At 42.8% G+C, this 17,705-nt stretch overlaps 1 protein-coding gene across 2 annotated transcripts in view; it reads left to right on the forward strand.

The window, feature by feature from the left end:
* LOC134349705 (rho guanine nucleotide exchange factor 17-like) overlaps positions 1–17,705 on the forward strand; it is a 473,881-nt gene that overhangs the window by 431,454 nt on the left and 24,722 nt on the right. The window contains exons 13-17 of one of the 2 annotated variants that reach the window (XM_063054437.1): positions 1,947–2,140; positions 3,716–3,981; positions 6,426–6,672; positions 15,911–15,997; positions 16,076–16,497. In XM_063054437.1, coding sequence (XP_062910507.1) covers positions 1,947–2,140; positions 3,716–3,981; positions 6,426–6,672; positions 15,911–15,997; positions 16,076–16,100 — 819 coding nt within the window. In that variant the 3' untranslated portion in view covers positions 16,101–16,497. Of the gene's footprint in view, positions 1–1,946; positions 2,141–3,715; positions 3,982–6,425; positions 6,673–15,910; positions 15,998–16,075; positions 16,498–17,705 lie in introns of those variants that run through there. The other variant, XM_063054436.1, reaches the window with a different exon arrangement.

Raw genomic sequence — 17,705 nt, forward strand, 5'->3', positions numbered from 1 at the left:
TCTAGATATCCAGTCGATCTGTGCTTCTTATCATTTTGTACACCCTCACCTCTCATCTTCCTTCCAGTCTGAAGAGAAAAGCCCTAGCTTCATCAACCTATCCTCGTAAGACACGCTCTCTAATCCAGGCAACATACTGCTAAATTTCCTCTGCACCCTCTCTAAAGCTTCCACATCCTTTCTATAATGGGGTGACAGAGCTGAATACAATCTTACAGGTGTGGGCTGCTCAGGATTTTTTTTAGAGTGGCTCTTGGCTATTTGAACTCCTGACTAATGAAGGCCAACACACCATATGCCTTTTAAACAATCCTATTAACTTGCACATCAACTTTGAGGGGTCTATGAGCTTGGACCCCCAGATCCCTCTGTTTCTCCACATTGCTAAGAACCCTACCATTAACCCTGTCCTCTGCCTTCAAATCTGACCTTCCTAAGTGAATCACTTCACACTTTTCCAGGTTGGAAAATACACAAATACTAAAATTCCATTTCAGGGTATTACACAGCTACAAAGTAGTTGGTACATCAAAAGGTGCAGTTAGTATACAGTGGCTGAGAATACCTCAATCAATATTACCCCTAGAGTAGATGAGTTTCACTTGGTTAGTATCTTAAGATGATGTCGTGAGGACCTACAATTACCTGGGGTTGTGTGTGGATGACATACTTGAGTGGAGCACCAACACAGAGGCCGTGTACAAGAAGGGCCAGAGTCGCCTCTACTTCCTGAGGAGACTGAGGTCCTTTGGAGTATGCAGGCCTCTCCTTCACATGTTCTACCAGTCTGTTGTCACCAGTACAATCTTCTATGCGGTGGTGAGCTGGGGCAATGACATCAACACGGGTGATGCCAGCAGGTTCAATCAACTGATTAGAAAGGCTGGCTCTGTTATAGGAGTCAAACAGGACACACTGGAGGCTGTGGTGGAACAAAGGACCCTACGGAAAATTCTGGCAATTCTGGACAATGTTTCTCACCCTCTGCATGCCACCTTGGCTGAACAAAGGAGCACTTTCAGTAATAGACTAAGACAACTGTGCTGCTCCAAAGAGCGCTATATGTGGTCATTCTTACCCTCAGCCATTAGGCTCTATAATGAGCCAACCTATAGCCTGGGAGGTGATGACCCCCTCCTGTTAGACTGTTTGAGATAACTTATTTTTTGTTCTTTCTTACTTCTTATCTAATATTTGTATATCTGTGCACTTGTAATGCTGCTGTGACACTGCAATTCCCTTTGGGATCAATGAAGTATCTATCTACCTATCAGAATATCAGGAAATGTAGCAGAAATATAGAAGAGCAGGTAGTAGGTTCAGAATGAGTATCTTGATGCAAAGGGTCACTGCAGCCTGATCTGCTGGGTAGAACGGAAGAGGAACCTCTGCAATTGTTACAAGACCTAACCGTTTCCGTTCTGTGTGGAATGGAGTCTGTAGATTTATCATTACCTTCGCGGTTGATCTTCCTTACGTTGCTATGTCATTGGTGTATGATTGTTTGGCAAGGAAATAAGTACTCTACCCCATGACTGCTGTCACCCTCCTGCCATAATCTCCAAAGCATATCCGGCATAACTGCTGAACTGAAACCATCCACATAAGGAGTTCCTGTGTGACTTATAGCCCATGAGATACACAATTGTCAATTCCACTCCCTCCGATTTTGTAACCCTGCAACTTCTTCCCTCGTACACTCCCCTCAACTCCCTTGGAGAACAGAATTACTCGTGGTCTGTTAGGTTTGTCCATAGAGTAGGTTAGTTGGTTAGTGGGGAAATTGTTAGGTGAAGGAAGTGCCAGTATAAGCAGACATTTCTGTCAGAATGATAAACTTTCTGATTGATGTATCGGCAATTCTGTAGGAAATCCTTTGTTTAATGGCCAAGAGTTTGACAAACCATATGGTGAAACACTAACCGACATTATTGTGCTGTTTTCAGTTCTCCTGTGCGTCTCCTAGCTATGGTGGGCCAGATAATGGCCACGAAGTTTGGGTCTGTAATAGCGACGGGTATGTCGGGCAGGTCTGCCTGCTCAGCATCAAACCAGTGCCCACGGTGGAAGCCTGCATCGCAGTCTGTTCAGCAAGGATCATTTGCATTGCCTCAGTGCCAGGTCTTAGTGGCACCTCCAGGTGGGCAGTTATGCATGTTACCCTTTAATCCACATCAAACTACAACTGTTATGGGATTAAACCAAGTGTATTGCCACAGATTGATTGTTTCTGACCCCAACAAACAAACCTTACTTCTCACTATTCTGCAAGTAGGCCAAGCTTGTAAAACATTCCTGTGAAAGATATATTGTTTGTCAGGCATGGAATGTTACACAGGACTGGAACATTGATTATGCCCTAAAGGCTTTATTGTCATTAGTACTCTTCTTCTGAGCGGTTTGCTATCTCCAATCTGTGTCTATTTTCCTCAAAATTAAAAAAAAAAGCACCATGCATATTTGCTTCTTGTAAACTCAACAAAATTTCATAATTTATATTGAAAATTATATTAAAGGTATATCCTTTTTAAAAAGTAGGTTCTATTCCTCCTCTTCATAAAGTATACCCATGCATAAACATGGTATAGAGAAAACATCTTGTTAAAAGGTCATTAACTGCCCATAAATGTCAGGGATTTGCTTGTTAAATTGCTTATTGTGGGCCAAGTTTACTTTCTGCAGCATTAATAGCAATTCATAGAGAGTGATCCCGATGCAGCCTCCTCTACATTGGTGAGTCCTGTCCTAAGTTGGGGGACTGCATTGTCGAGCACCTCCGCACTATCTGCCGCAAGCGGGACTTCCCGGTGGCCAAGCATTTTAATTCCCATTCCCATTCCCATTCCCGTTCCGACGTGTCGATCCATGGCCTCCTCTTGAGCCAAGATGAGGCCACCCTCTGGGCGGAGGAGCAATGCCTCATATTCCGTCTGGGTATCCTCCAACCTGATGGCATGAATATCAATTTCTCCTTCCAGTGACCTAATTTCGCTTCTCCCCTCCTCTATTCCCCACTTTGACATTTCACTTCTCACCTCCCTATTACTTCCCCCTGGGTCCCCTCCTCCTTCCCTTTCTCCTATGGTCCACCCTCCTTTCCTATCAAACTCTTTCTTTTCCAGCCCTTGATCTTTCCCACCCACCTGGCTTCATCTATCACCTTCCAGCCAGCCTCTTTCCCCTCTCCCTTGCCTTTTTACTCAGGCCCCGTCCTCCCCAGCCCTGAAGAAGGGTCTCAGCCGGAAATGTCATTTGTTTACTCGTTTCCATTGACCTCCTGAGCTTCTCTAGCATTTTGAGTGTGCTGTCATAGAAAGTGATGTTGCCCTGTAGTTAGACCTATCATTAATTTTTGAGTCAAAACTGTTCAAAGGACCTATTTTCTGCCATAGGTCTGGTGTAGGTTAGCATATCATTGACCCTACCTATAGAAGAAAATGGGCATTTAAATCCTAGATCACCCTTCCTAAGGCACTGTGCCTGTTTTCCTTTGAATATTGATAAGATCTCAGTTTTCCTGCAGTTCTGTGGTCTTCATAATAAGTTTAAGTCACTCTGCTCCAACTGTGCATGTGATGTTTACAAAGTTCTTGAGATACCAATGTATTTTGGGTCAATAATCTGTGGCAACTTCCACTACAAGCCCCCATCTTGTAGATCAATACAGAGAGAACGAATGGTGATTCTTTTTCCCCTCTGGACTTTATCTTCTCAGAGACAGGTCAGAATTGCTTCTGAGCTCCTCCTGTTTACATCCACACCGAATGACAGCGGTGCCCGTGGAGGAGAACACGTCCCAGCAACCTCTCCTAATCTCCATCTCAAACTCCGCTCAGTTACTGGGGGAACTGACGGAGAGTGGAAGTAGAAGCCTGAACCCGTTCGACAGTGACGACACTGAAGATGACGAGTCCTCCCCAAGTCCTTCAGGCACACTGAGGAGTCAGGCCAGCAGATCTACCATCTCCTCAAGTACAGGAAGTGAGTAGAGTTTGAAACGTTCTCGTTTCCTCTACCTTTACGTCCTGCCGCTCTCCATTACTTCTTGCTTGTTGGGTTCTTTCTAACTCTGACCTTTTAATTGGGATGATACAATGGTCAATACAGACAGTCGATTTTTTATAATGCTATTTACATTGTAAATACATGCTGGTATTTATGCACACCATATTCCATTTCTGCATTTAGCCGTCAATATGATTTCTTATGAAACCCCTCTTTACTGGGTGTCTCTAGAGATGCGCTTGTTAGCCCCTTGCTAACAGCCAGTAGACTCAGCGTTGAGCAAACCACCTTTCTCAGACTCCATATGTCTTGGTCCCGCTGAATACTGAGTGGTGTATTGCCCCGTGCAGTCGCCCGCCAGCAAGAAATAACAGATCGTACACTGCATACAATTATAAAGGAAGGATAGTTATGAATGTTAATTTAACCAAAGAGTTATTAAAGAAAAAAATTAAATGGATCCATTATAATTAAACAATCAAAATGTGTACAGGTTGGAGCTCAAATCTTCCAAAAGCTGATGTGTCTGATGTACTCACAGCACCAACTCCTATTCACCAATCCTCAGTAGAATTCCCCCTCTTGGGCTCCATCAGATCGTGCGTTCCCGCCAAATCAAATCCTACAGCAGGTTCCCTTGAGCTTCTTCTCTCCATCTCCTGCTGAAAAAGACCTTGACCCACCTCAGTGCCCGTCACAAAACCTCTCTCTCAGCACTATCTAGAACCTTCTCCCAGTTCCACCCTCCTGATTGGATAACACAGCATTCCTAAGCACCCCTTATCTTTAACGGTAACCCAAACGCTACCAGCGGAACACGCTGCTTCTACAGAAAACCATTACATGAAATACCCTACAACATTAGCAGTGAATCTTTCCCAGGGAATTACACATATATAATATTCATTATCCTTTATAATTGTTGAATATTGTTTTTTGTTGCATGTCGCGCCAACACACCACAGCAAGTTCTTAATGCTTGTAAACGTAGATGCAAATAAAATTGAGCTTTGAGGTGCTGGAGTCTGGAGAAACAATCAACTACTGGAGGAACTCAGTGAGTTGAGCAGCATCTGTCGGTGGGGTTGGGAGGAATTGACAATCCTTGATGCAGGATTTCAACCTGAAACCCTGACAGTTCCTTTCGCCTCGCGGACGCTGCTTGATGTGCCGAGTTTCACCAGCGGATTGTTTCCTGATACAGTTGTCAATGTCTGGTTCACTCACACTTCTCCTCAGTATTGTCCTAACTAATGACATGTGGCCTTAAATTGAAGGTGTTTCCCGCTACCCTCTACAGTGAAGGGAGGCTGTGGTGATAGTGATGCATCTATCTCTGACCGGTCTAACAAAGGAAATATCTACTCTGTACTTGTGTCAGATTTATGAGGATGCTGGCAGGACTAGAAAGCCTGATTTAGAAGAAGGGAATGCCCAGAGTGGGTCTTTATTCCTTGGAATGTAGGAGAATGCAGCGCAATCACATAGGAATGTTTACAATCGAGGCATAGTTAAGGTGACAGACGTTTCCCCAGGGTAGGGGAGACCTATACTAAAGAGAGACTTAGGGTGAGGGGAAAATATTTGAAAGGGAGATGAGAGGCAACTTTTTTTCGCAGAGGGTGGTGAGTATATGGAACGAGCTACCAGAGAAAGTGGATGAGGCAAGTACAATAGTATCACTTGGATAGGTACATGGAGGGGCAGAACCTGGGGAGAGATTGACTGAATGCAAGAATTTGGGATTAGCTGGGTGGGCACCTTGGTCGGCATGGCCTGGTTGAGTCGAAAGGCCCATATCCATGCAGTATTGCTCTATTGCTTTGTGACTCCAAATGTAAGTTGGCTAACATGGTCACTGATCAACTCTGGTGTTAAATACATTGATTACACTGTGTTGAATCATCAGGAAGCCAAAAGAGAAAACACAATGCAAAAATCTGATTGGTAGCGAAATGATGATCAATATTGGAACACATTGATCAAGAATAGAGATTCCCACAAATGAAATCATCGGGGTTTCCTGATGCAGGGTTTTGACCTGGAACATCGACGGTTCCTTTCCTCCCACAGATCCTGCATGACCCACTGACTTCCTCCAGCGCATTGTTGTTGCTCCAGATTCCAGCATTTGCATCTCTTGTGTCTCCCTAACAATTGATGATGTTGCAAAAATTCAGAATAACTTGACGCGGTAAGATTAGTTCCACTAATGAAGCAACATGTATTAATGTATAGTGTCCCTGCCAAAGATTGACTTTCTGTTAGATTGAATGCTTTTGAAGTGTGTCATTATTGTGATGCAGGAATTGGGGAAAGTTAATATCTGACCAAAAGGGAAAATGTTGATCCATCAAGTCACCCTACCCCATCCTGCCTTCACACAGTCGTTCAGTTCATCATGTGGTTTTATTCTGCAGATGAGGAAATGTTGAGCTCAAAGGACTTTGCAACGGAAACGACGAGTTCAGAGGAGGAGGCGGAATCTGATTTTGTTGCCAACCCCAGCACAATCTGCCAGACCAGGAACAGCGACAGTCCTATGGACGGCCGTGCCATGAGGCGTTCCAGCCGAGGCTCCTTCACCCGAGCAAGCCTGGAGGAGCTGCTGAGTGTTGATCCTGAGGCCAACCAAAGCTCAATGTGGCTAGGAACAGAAGATGGATGGTAAGTGATGGTCATTCACCTGGAAAAGCCATTGTGGTTAAGTCAAGATAGGGAAACGGAATGGAGTCCATTAAATTTCAGACTAGGACTAACTGGGAACGCCCACAAGGAATTGGAATTGGAATTGGAACTGGTTTATTATGGAGATACAGTGAAATGTATTTTGTTTGTGTGCCATCCAGACAGATCACTTTGTATATAAGTACATCAAGGGAGTAAAAAGCAAAAAACAGAATGTAGAATATGATATCACAGTTACAGAGAAATTGTAATTCCTGTAGACAAGTAAAGTACATGAGGGAGTTTGGAAGACTACAAGTTCATCTTTTAATTTATAAGAAGTTCATTCTGTGCTTGAGACTGATGAGTGTTCTCATGCTATTGTGTCTTTGGCCCAACGGGAGGGGAGACAAGAGGCAACGTCTTGGATGCCTAGTATCTTTGATAATGTTGGCTGCTTTCCCAAGGCAGCAGGAAGTGGAGGGGAGGCTGGTTTAGATGACCGACTGGGCTGCGTGCACAACTCCCTATATTTTCCTGAGATCTTGGTCAGGGCAGTGACTGTAGATCCTTGCAGGTGGGATACTTTCTGTAGCATAATTTCCTTAGCCTTTTGAGGAAGTAGAGACACTGTTTTGTGCTTTCCTGGCCGTAGTGTCCATGTGCCTGGACCAGGACAAATTGTTGGTGTATTTACTCGAAGTTCTCAAACATCTCCACCTCAGGCTTCCATGGCTGATTCTATGACATTGTTTCCTAGAAATGTAAGGAAATTAGCCCTCGCTCGAGATTCTGAACAAAATGTTATTCTTAAACACAAGAGATTTTGCAGATGCTGAAAATCTAGAGTAGCACACACAAAATTATGGAGGAACTCAACAGGTCAGGCAGCATCTATGGAAAAGCAGTTGATGTTTCAGACCAAGACCCTTTATCGGGACTCAAAGGTTATTTTTTTTCGTTTAACAATTAGATTAGATTATGAGGACACGCAGTCCTCTTTTATTGTCATTTAGTAATGCATGCATTAAGAAATGATACAATATTCCTCTGGTGTGATATCACAAAAAACACAGGACAGACCAAGACTGAAAAACTAACAAAAACCACATAATTATAACATATAGTTACAACAGTGCAACAATACCATAACTTGATGAAGAACAGGCCATGGCACAGTAAAAAAGTTCAAAGTCTCTCGAATGTCCCACATCTCACGCAGACGGGAGAAAGAAGAAAACTCTCCCTGCCATGCCTGACCACAGTCCGACTCTGAGTCGTCCGAAAACTTCGAGCCTCCGATCAGCCCTCCGACACTGAATACAGAGCACCATCTCTATCCAAACGATTCAACCTCAGCCTCGGTCGCCAGCAGCAGGCAAAGCCGGGGATTTTGGGGCCTTCCCTCCGGAAGATTCTCGATCGCCCAGTAACAGCAGCAGCGAACCGGCGTTTCAGAAATTTCTCCAGATGTTCCTCTGTGCTTTCATGTCTGTCTCCATCAAATCAGAATTGTCCACGGCCCCTATTTAACAGAGACGATATCATTTCACCAGAGAGCTGCGCGCGCTGCGTTGCGCTGCCATCTTCTCCTCCCGCCTTCCTGGCCATAATGTACCATCCCATGACAAATCCTAACTACCCTACAACCAACTGGTAAGAAGCAGGAGCACAGAAGACTAGAACTGAATGTGGGAACCAAAGAGCAGTGGGGGAAATGGAGCTGAAGATGGCGACCCAGCAGTTGTGAGCAGTGGGGTGTGGAGTCAAGTGCCATAAATCACAGAGGGACTGATGTTAATGAGTTATGGTAGCTGGGCCTAGCTTTTAGTGGGAGAGAAAACACTCAAGGTGATAGAGAACAGAGGAACTCCATTGTAGGATATGAAAGCAGTTGGTGTTTGGGCCTGAATCAATGCTGGAAGAGAATTTGGGAATGGGATTGAGCCATTCATCTCCTTAGCTTAATGAGCCATTCAGAGGAATATGGATTGTGGCTTAATACCCTAAATCTCAAATTGAAAATGAACCATTACTTATGCAGAAGAGAGTTCCGAACCTCATCCACTCTATACACATAGCTCTTTTCTTTAACTTCTCTTCAGCAAGACTTGGCTCTGATTTTTTTTTTAAATCCCACAATCAATAGCCCCCTACCAGTGGAATGAGAGTGAACAGTATCCTTGATGTTAAACGGTTGATCGAGTCACCCCATGACATTTTATATTTCAGGGAATGCAGCCTTTGTTTTGTAATCCCTGTATATTATTTAATCTTTGATGTTATTGTGTAAGTACGTGCTACACTTTCTGGCGAGCTAATACCCCCCTCCCTGAGATGCTCCCAGTTATGGTATAATTGGGACTAGACCTGACAGAGGGAGGAAGCTGCATGGGACTGGATTTAATAGTGGAAGAGAACACTGGGAGATGGTAATGGATTCCTTTTTTTCTTCCACTTCATCCGCACCTAACCCCAATTTTAATGTTCTTAAACAGCACCTTGCCCATCTGGATAGTGCTAGCCCTAATAAAGATGTACCTTTGTAATGACACGCATCCAGCCTTTCCCCATAGTGCTGGTATTTTTCCCCGGACACATTCATTTACTGTGTCTATCACTGCACTAGACAACAATAGCCAAATGACCTATTTATATATCCAACAGAATCAGTTGCTAATTTCACAAATAATTAGCAGACTGATTCCTTTCTACAACATTACCTCTCTAATACAGTAATGAGGATAATTCTACCAGAGGGAGAGAAATAGTTTGAAACAAAATGTTAACAAAATATATTGGGAATTGGCAAAGGCTTAAAAACATGGTAGCTGCGTTCGTATCAATGGAAGAAGACTGATAAATAAGATTTGTATCTAAGGGGTTTTGGTGACATTATTAGACTGGGCATGGTGTAATGCTGTCAGTCAATGTGATTCATATGAGGAAGAATATCAATTTTTGGGGTGAAAATGTGGGATGGGTGTACATTCAAGTATATACTGTCACACGATATTCGAGTATTAGACCAAAGGACATAAGAGTAGAATTAGGCCCACTGATTCTGCTCTGCCATAACATCATGTCTAAATTATTGTCCCTCTCAGCCTTTGCTTTAAATATACTCAATGACTTGGCCTCCACAGCCATCCATGGCAATGAATTCCACAGAGTCACCACCCTCTGGCCAAAGAAATTCCTCCTCATCTTTGTTCCAAATGGATGACCCTCTATTCTCTGGTATGCCCTCTGGTCCTAGACTCTCCCACTACATGAAATATCCTCTTCACATCCACTCCATCTAGTTCTTTCATTATTCAGTAGGTTTCGATTAGATCTTCGCCCCCCCCCCACTTCTCCCCCATTCTTCTAAATTCAAATGAGTATCAGACCAGAGCCATCAAAATGTTCCTCATACGTTAACCCTTGCATTTCTGGAATCATTCTCATGAAGCTCCTCCGGACCCTCTCCAATGCCAGCACATCTTTTCTTAGATATGGGGCCCAAAACTCCTCACAATGCTCCAAATGCGGTCTGACCAACACCTTATAAACCCTCAGCATCACACCCTTGCTCTTGTATTCTAGTCCTTTCGAAATGAGTGCTAACATTGCATTTGCCTATCTTACCACCTACTCAGACTGCAAGTTAACTTTCAGCGAATCCTGCACGAGGACTCCCAAATCCGTTTGCACCTCTGATTTCTAAATTCTCACCCTGCTTAGAAAATAGTCTACCCTTTATTCCTTCTACCAAGGTGCTAGATCATACACTTCCCTTGACTTTATTCTGTCTGCCACTTCTTTGCCATTCTTCCAACCTGTCTTAAGTCCTTCTGTAGACTCCCTGCTTCCTTAACATTACGTGCCCCTCCACCTATCTTTGTATTGTCTACAAACTTGGCTGCAAAGCCACCAATTCTGTCATCCAAAACGTTGACATATAACTTGAAAAGAAGTGGTCAAAATATCAACCCCTGTTTAGCTCTTATTGAGGCATATCAAGTTCGACTTTATTTGCCATATGCATTTATAGGTATTAGGAATTTGCTGTGGTATGTTACTGTGACATGCAACACAAAAACAACATTCAACAATTATAAAGAATAAATAATTACATAAAAGTACAGTTAGAGTTTGAAGTATTGATACGGAATAAAATGTACATAGATACATAAATACCAGCAGGTATTTACAGCATTATAAAACGTGGTTTAAAGTGTTTGCAGTGTAGTGCAGTGACCGAGGAAATTCAAGCACAGAATCACTGTGGAGAAATGATGTTTCAACAATGGAATTTGGCCCCTTAGTTTATCCACACCTTCGTCCCTTCGGTGAAACATGTTGGGTCAAAGCTTACTTGCAGTTCACCATATCTAAGAACTACCATCTTACTTTCTCCAGAGCCACAGTGTTGACACTGCCAAAGCCACAGTTATCCAAAATGGTGAGGGCCAAAGCTTAACTACTGGCTAAGCCTTTACCAGCAGTTGAACCAGTAATCGAAGTATCTTCCATTCAGAAATATTCAAAAACTATCAACCAACTAATGAATTCTAAAAATGTATTAAAACTTCTCAAAACCCTTGAAGCTACTTTTAATGCAAATAAGTTAATTGAAAGGCTATTAATTGCCTTGCGTTATCTTTGTTCATCGCACTCAATGTAAGTGAGTGAGCCCCTATCTTTGTGCCAGCTGAGTTTCCCAACTTTAGTCACAGAGGTTGTGGCAGACTCGTGCAGCGGCTCTCAACTCTGTGATGAATCGAACACCGTCGGGAAATTACTGGCAAATCTCAGCAGCCAACCTTTCGAGATTTGTATGGGAATTCTCATCTTCTGGCTCTTATGCTCAGAAATAGATGGTCAAGATCTAAGCCAGTTACTCAATAAAGCTATCTCAGATGTCCTTCCAACAACAGGAGATCGTGTCATCTTACAATAATTATTTCTGATCATGCCATCCAGATGCATGATCAACTTACACACATTTTACTCTGGTGTAAAAAAGCAGACTTTAAGTTTCATATTTTTGGGGGAAAAATTATCAAAATCAATTTCTAGACAATTATTTTCTTTATTTTGTAATTTATTTTTTATTGAATTTCATCATCAAACAAACATTTCCATAAGATGTATTTCAGATACTGTACATATATATCATATAATCATATTTGTCACAAATCTCCATATAATATTTATCTGAGGTATACACTTATAGAGAAGAGAGGAAAGAAAGAACAATCGAAAGAAGAAAACTATGTACAGAGTAGGGAGTGATTTTTCTTTTACAACATATTCATTGACTTATGAGAATAAAATCAGGCCTATGAGGTGTTATGTAGTTAAACCATTTTTCCAGTATGAATAAAATTGTTCCAACTTACGATTAACAGATGCTGCTATCTTCTCCATTTTGTAAATGTCCATTGTAATTTTCATCCATACATTTAAAGTTGGGCTCTCCTGTGATAACCATTTCCTGGTAAGGGTCTTTTTACCAGCCACCAGCAGAATATTCATTAAATATTTATCTCTTTTCAACCATTCTTGAGGTATGTGCCGAAAATATATGGTCTTACTCTCTGAGGTAGACAATTATTTTCAAGTGGAATTATACACTGAGCCTCCTGGTGGCCAAACAGAAAATTACAACAGCACAATATGCTTGAAATAGAGGAACTTTTTGTTCTCCAAGTATATGTACATTAATATATACCACCTTGAGATCCATTATCTTACAGGCATTTGCAGGAAAATAGAGAAATACGATAGAATTTATTAAAAACCATACATAAACAAAGACTGACAAACAACCGATGTACAAAAGAAGACAAATAGTAAATTTTAAAAGTGCTGAGAACGTGAGTTGCAAAGAGTAGGTTCGGTGATGGGGTGAGTGAAATTGAGGAACCTGATGGTTGAAGGGTAATAACTGAGTCAGAATCAGGTTTAATGCTACTGGCGTATGTCGTGAATGTGTTTTTGCGCCAGCAGTGTATTGCAATACATAATAATAAACTCTAAATTATAATGAGAAGTTTGTATAAAAAAGAAAATTAAACTAACTGGGTAGTGCAAAAAGAGAGGAAAAAAGTAGTGAGGTAGTGTTCATGGGTTTATTGTCGATTCAGAAATCTGATGGCAGAGGGGAAGAAGCTGGTGTGTGTGTCTTCAGGCTTCGGTACCTCCTCCCTGATGATAGCAATGAGAAGATGGCATGTCCTGGGAGATGAGGGCCCTTAATGATGGATGCCGCCGTTTTGAGGCATCACCTTTCGACGGTGTCCTTGACGCTGGGGAGGTAAGGTCCCATGATGGAGCTGGTGGAAATTACAACTTTCTGCAGCTTTTTCCAATCCAGTCCAGTGGTCGTTCCATATCAGATGATGGTGCCACCGGTTACAATCCTCTCCACAGTGCATCTATAAAAATTTGTGAGTGTCTGGTGACATACCAATTCTCCTGAAACTCCTAAATATAGCTGCTGCTGTTTCCTTTTTGTGATTGCATCAATGTGTTGGGCCCAGGATAGACCTTCAGAGATTTTGACACACAGGGACTCGAATGTACTCACCTTTTCCATTGCTGATTCCTCAATGAGGACTGGTGTGTGTTCTCTTAACTTCCCTTTCCTGAAGTCCGCAATCAGTTCCTTGGTCTTACTGATGTTGAGTGCAACGTTTTTGTGACACCACTCAACCAGCTGATCTCTCTCACTCCTGTACGCCACCTCATCACCATCGGAAATTCTGCCAACAATAGTCATGTCATCTACAAAGTTAGAACATAAAACAGTACAGCACACAATGTTGTGCTGACCCTTAAACCCTGCCTCCCATATAACCCCCCACCTTAAATTCCTCCATATACCTGTCCAGTAGTCTCCTAAATTTCACTAAAAATTCATTAAATTTCATTAAATCTGCCTCCACCACTGACTCAGGCAGTGCATTCGACGCACCAACCACTCTCTGAGTAAAAAACCTTCCTCTAATATTCCCCCTTGAACTTCCCACCCCTTACCTTAAAGCCATGTCCTCTTGTACTGAGCAGTGGTGCCTTGGGGAAGAGGCGCTGGCTGTCCACTCTATCTATTCCTCTTAATATCTTGTACACCTCTATCATGTCTCCTCTCATCCTCCTTCTCTCCAAAGAGTAAAGCCCTAGCTCCCTTAATCTCTGATCATAATGCATACTCTCTAAACCAGGCAGCATCCTGGTAAATCTCCTCTGTACCCTTTCCAATGCTTCCATATCCTTCCTATAGTGAGGCGACCAGAACTGGACACAGTACTCCAAGTGTGGCCTAACCAGAGTTTTATAGAGCTCGGTTATCAATGTCATTTGAGCTGCGCCTAGCCACACAATCGTGGGTGTAAAGAGAGTAGAGCAGTGGACTAATCATGCATCTTTGAGGTGCGCCAGTGTTGATTGTCAGTGAGGAGGAGATATTATTTCTGATCTGCACAGACTGTGGTCCCCAAGTGAGGAAGTCAAGGATCCAGTCGCAGAGGGAGTACAGAGGCCCAGACTTTGGAATTTGTTGACTGGAACTGAGGGTATGATGGGTTTGAACTCTGAGCTGTAGTTAATAAACAGCAGCCTGAGGTAGATATTGCTGTTGTCCAGGTGATCTAAGGCCAAGCGAAGAGCCAGTGAGATAGCATCCACTGTAGACCTGTTGTGGCGATAGGCAAATGCAGCAGGTCCAGTTCCATGCTTAGGCAGGAGTTGATCCTGGCCCTGACCAACCTCTCAAAGCACTTCATCACAGTAGATGTCAGTGCCACTGGACGATAGTCTTTGAGGCAGCTCACTCGGCTCTTCTTGGGCACTGGTTTGATTGTCGCCCTTTTGAAGCAGGTGGGAACTTCCGACTGCATGAATGAGATATTGAAGTTGTCTTTGAACTCTCCCGCCAGTTGGTTGGCACAGGTTTTCAGAGCCCCAGCACGTACACCATCAGGGCCTTGCGCATTACAAAGGCTCACCCTTTCAAAAGATGTTCTGACATTGGCCCCCAAGACAGAGATCACAGGGTCACCAGATGTTGCAGGGATCTGCGCTAGTTTTATTCTGCCATTCAAAGCGTGCACAAAAGGCACTGAGCTCATCTAGGAGTGAAGCATCACTGCCATTCATGATGTTAAGTTTGATTTGTAGGAAGTAATGGCCTGCAAACTCTGCCTGAGCTGACATGCATCCGATTCCATCTCTGACCTCAACTGGAATTGCTTTTCCACCTTAAAGTTGCCTTCCATAGGTTATACCTGGACTTACTACGAAGCTCTGGATCACTGGGCTTGAATGCCACAGATCTATACCACAGCAGGCTACAAATCTCCTGAGCCTGGTGGCATTTCACCTCCTGCTCAATGGTTGTATGAGAAGTGAGCATGGCCTGGGTGGTGGGGTCCACTAAACATATTTTCAATAGGCTTATCGCGGAACAGGGAATTTCCCCCATAAAACTTACAAAGCATCAACAGACAGGAACTTGGAAAAATAGCTGTCTTTTATTTTTCTGAATATTGTGAATGTAATTCAAATAGACCTAATTAATTGGGATATTATTGCATGCATCCCCTGAATCTCAATGCAAATTGTGTTAGGCAGGGGAATGGGCTTCCCACAATGAGTGACAATGCTTATAGCAACGTATCATTTAGGAAATAGCTGCCAGAGCTAGTGTGTCTAGAACAGGGGTTCTCAATCTCTTTTTATGCATGGACCCCATACCATGTACCGAGGGGTCCCAGGACTCGAGGTTGGGGATCCTGGTCCAGAAGAAACATCAGTATCAACAGGCTGGGAACAAGGTCTATAAATTCAACTGGGAGAACCTTCTAGATTGTGAGAGTTTAATGGAAAATGGGGCAATAGTTGCCGTTAAAAGGTCTTCAAAAGGCATCTTTAGGAGGTGGGGCCTCAAGAAAGTGGTATCTATCACTAAAGACCCTCACCATCTGGGACATGCCATCAGGGAGGAGGTAATGTTTTATGTCTTGAATGGTACTGCTACCAGAAAAACAGATTTCATGACAGATGTCAGCAATAATAAACCTGATTCTGATTCTGAGGTGTTGCTGGAATGGTACTAGGTGTGTGTGTGTTTTTTTATTAATTCATCAAATGGGTGCAGGATAAATTAGGAGTGCTGTGTGTACTATTTGCACCTTTCTCTGGGCTTGTTAGTGTTGGCCACTGTGCTGATGAAAACCCGTTTCTCTTTCAGCATTCATGTGTACCAGTCTTCCGATAACATCCGTAACAGGAAGAACAGCATGAAGATGCAGCATTCAGCTGCAGTCATGTGTATCCTGTAAGTTTGGACACTATTCTTCCCATTTTCTGTAATTCCACACTATTGTGTCAATTAATTAATCATCCATCTTCACAGGTGCACCACAAGACTGTGTGCTTAGCTCCTGCACTGGTTGCTTTGTGAGGCTCCTATGCCATATTTAAGTTTGCTGATGACACCACTGTCATTAGCCAAATCAAAGGTGGTGACAAATCAGCAGACGGAGGGAGATTGAAAATCTGGCTGAATGGTGCCACAACTACAGCCTCTTAGTCAATGTAAGCAACACCAAGGAGATGATTATTGACTTCAGGAGAAGGAAAGTGGAGGTCCATAAGCCAGTAATCGTCAGGGGATCAGAGGTGGAGAGGATCAGCAACGTTAAACTTGTCGATGTTATCATTTCAGAGGATCATGGGGCCCAGCACATAAGTGCCATTTCATACAAGCACCTCTGCTTCCTTAGAAGTTTGCGCAGATTCAGCATGACAAATAAAACTTTGACAAACTTTTCTATAGCTGTGTGGTGGAGAGTATATTGACTGGCTGTATCATGGTCTGGCATGCCCCTGAACAGAAAAGGCTACAAAAAAAGGTGGATATGGCACAGTCCATCATGGGTAAATCCCTCCCCGCCACTGAGCACATCTACACAGAGCACTGTCGCAGGAAGGCACCGTCCATCAGCAGGGAACCCCATCACCCAAGCCGTGCTCTCTTCTCATTGATGCCGTCGGGAAGAAGGTACAAGAACCTCAGAACTCATACCACCAGGTTCAGGAACAATTAATTTTAGAAAACCTAGCACATTTATTTTTCAACATAGTCCCCTCCTACATTTACGCACTCAGTTCAGCGGTCGTGGAGCATACGGATCCCTTCTTTGTAGAAATTGGCATCTTGGACCTCCAGAAAGTGGTCCACAGCAGGGGTGATTGATAAGTTTGTGGTCTAAGGCAGAAGGAGATGAGTTATCAACCTCAAACTTTCTGTATAATCACTCAAAGAGTTGAACTGCACATGCATGTAACGAGAGCTATATAACTAATCTCCTTCTACCTTAGGCCACAAACTTATCAATCACCCCTGCTGCGGACCACCTGGAGGTCCAAGACTAAGTAGGAGGGGACTATGTTGAAAAATAAATGTGCTAGGTATTCTAAAATTGACTCCTTCTACCTTAGGCCACAAACTTATCAATCATCCCTCGTAATCTACAATGGTAATCTTAGAAATTGATAATTCAGTGATTGGTTTCTAGTATGATATATGCATGAGGATAATTAAATATATATAACTTAAAATAAGTTGCCTGGGTGTAAGCTTTCTGACCCTGTATTATGCACCACATCCCCAGACTAGTAATATTACCTACGTTTTGTAGGATTGCTTTTATATTTATAATTTTTCTGGTTTTTCATTGTGTTTTTTATGCTAAATGTGTTTTTTTATGCTGCATCAGATCCAGAGTAATAACTGTTTTGTTTTCTATTGTACTCATTAACTGAAGAATTACAATCAACAGTCTTGAATCTTGAATTACCTTCTGGTTGGTTCCCCTGTCTGAAATTGCCATGTTTCTGCACATTTGGTGCTCGGGACACTGAACACAGTGCTGTTCCAAAGATCAGGGAAGGGAGTTTTGATGGATCTTTTTGGAAAGTACCAAACTTGTATGTATAATTTTTCACAAGGCCCTCATGCTATTAATAATCACATTCATCCC

The sequence above is a fragment of the Mobula hypostoma genome, chromosome 7 (genome assembly GCF_963921235.1).
Source record: "Mobula hypostoma chromosome 7, sMobHyp1.1, whole genome shotgun sequence".
Classification (NCBI taxonomy): Eukaryota; Metazoa; Chordata; class Chondrichthyes; order Myliobatiformes; family Myliobatidae; genus Mobula; species Mobula hypostoma.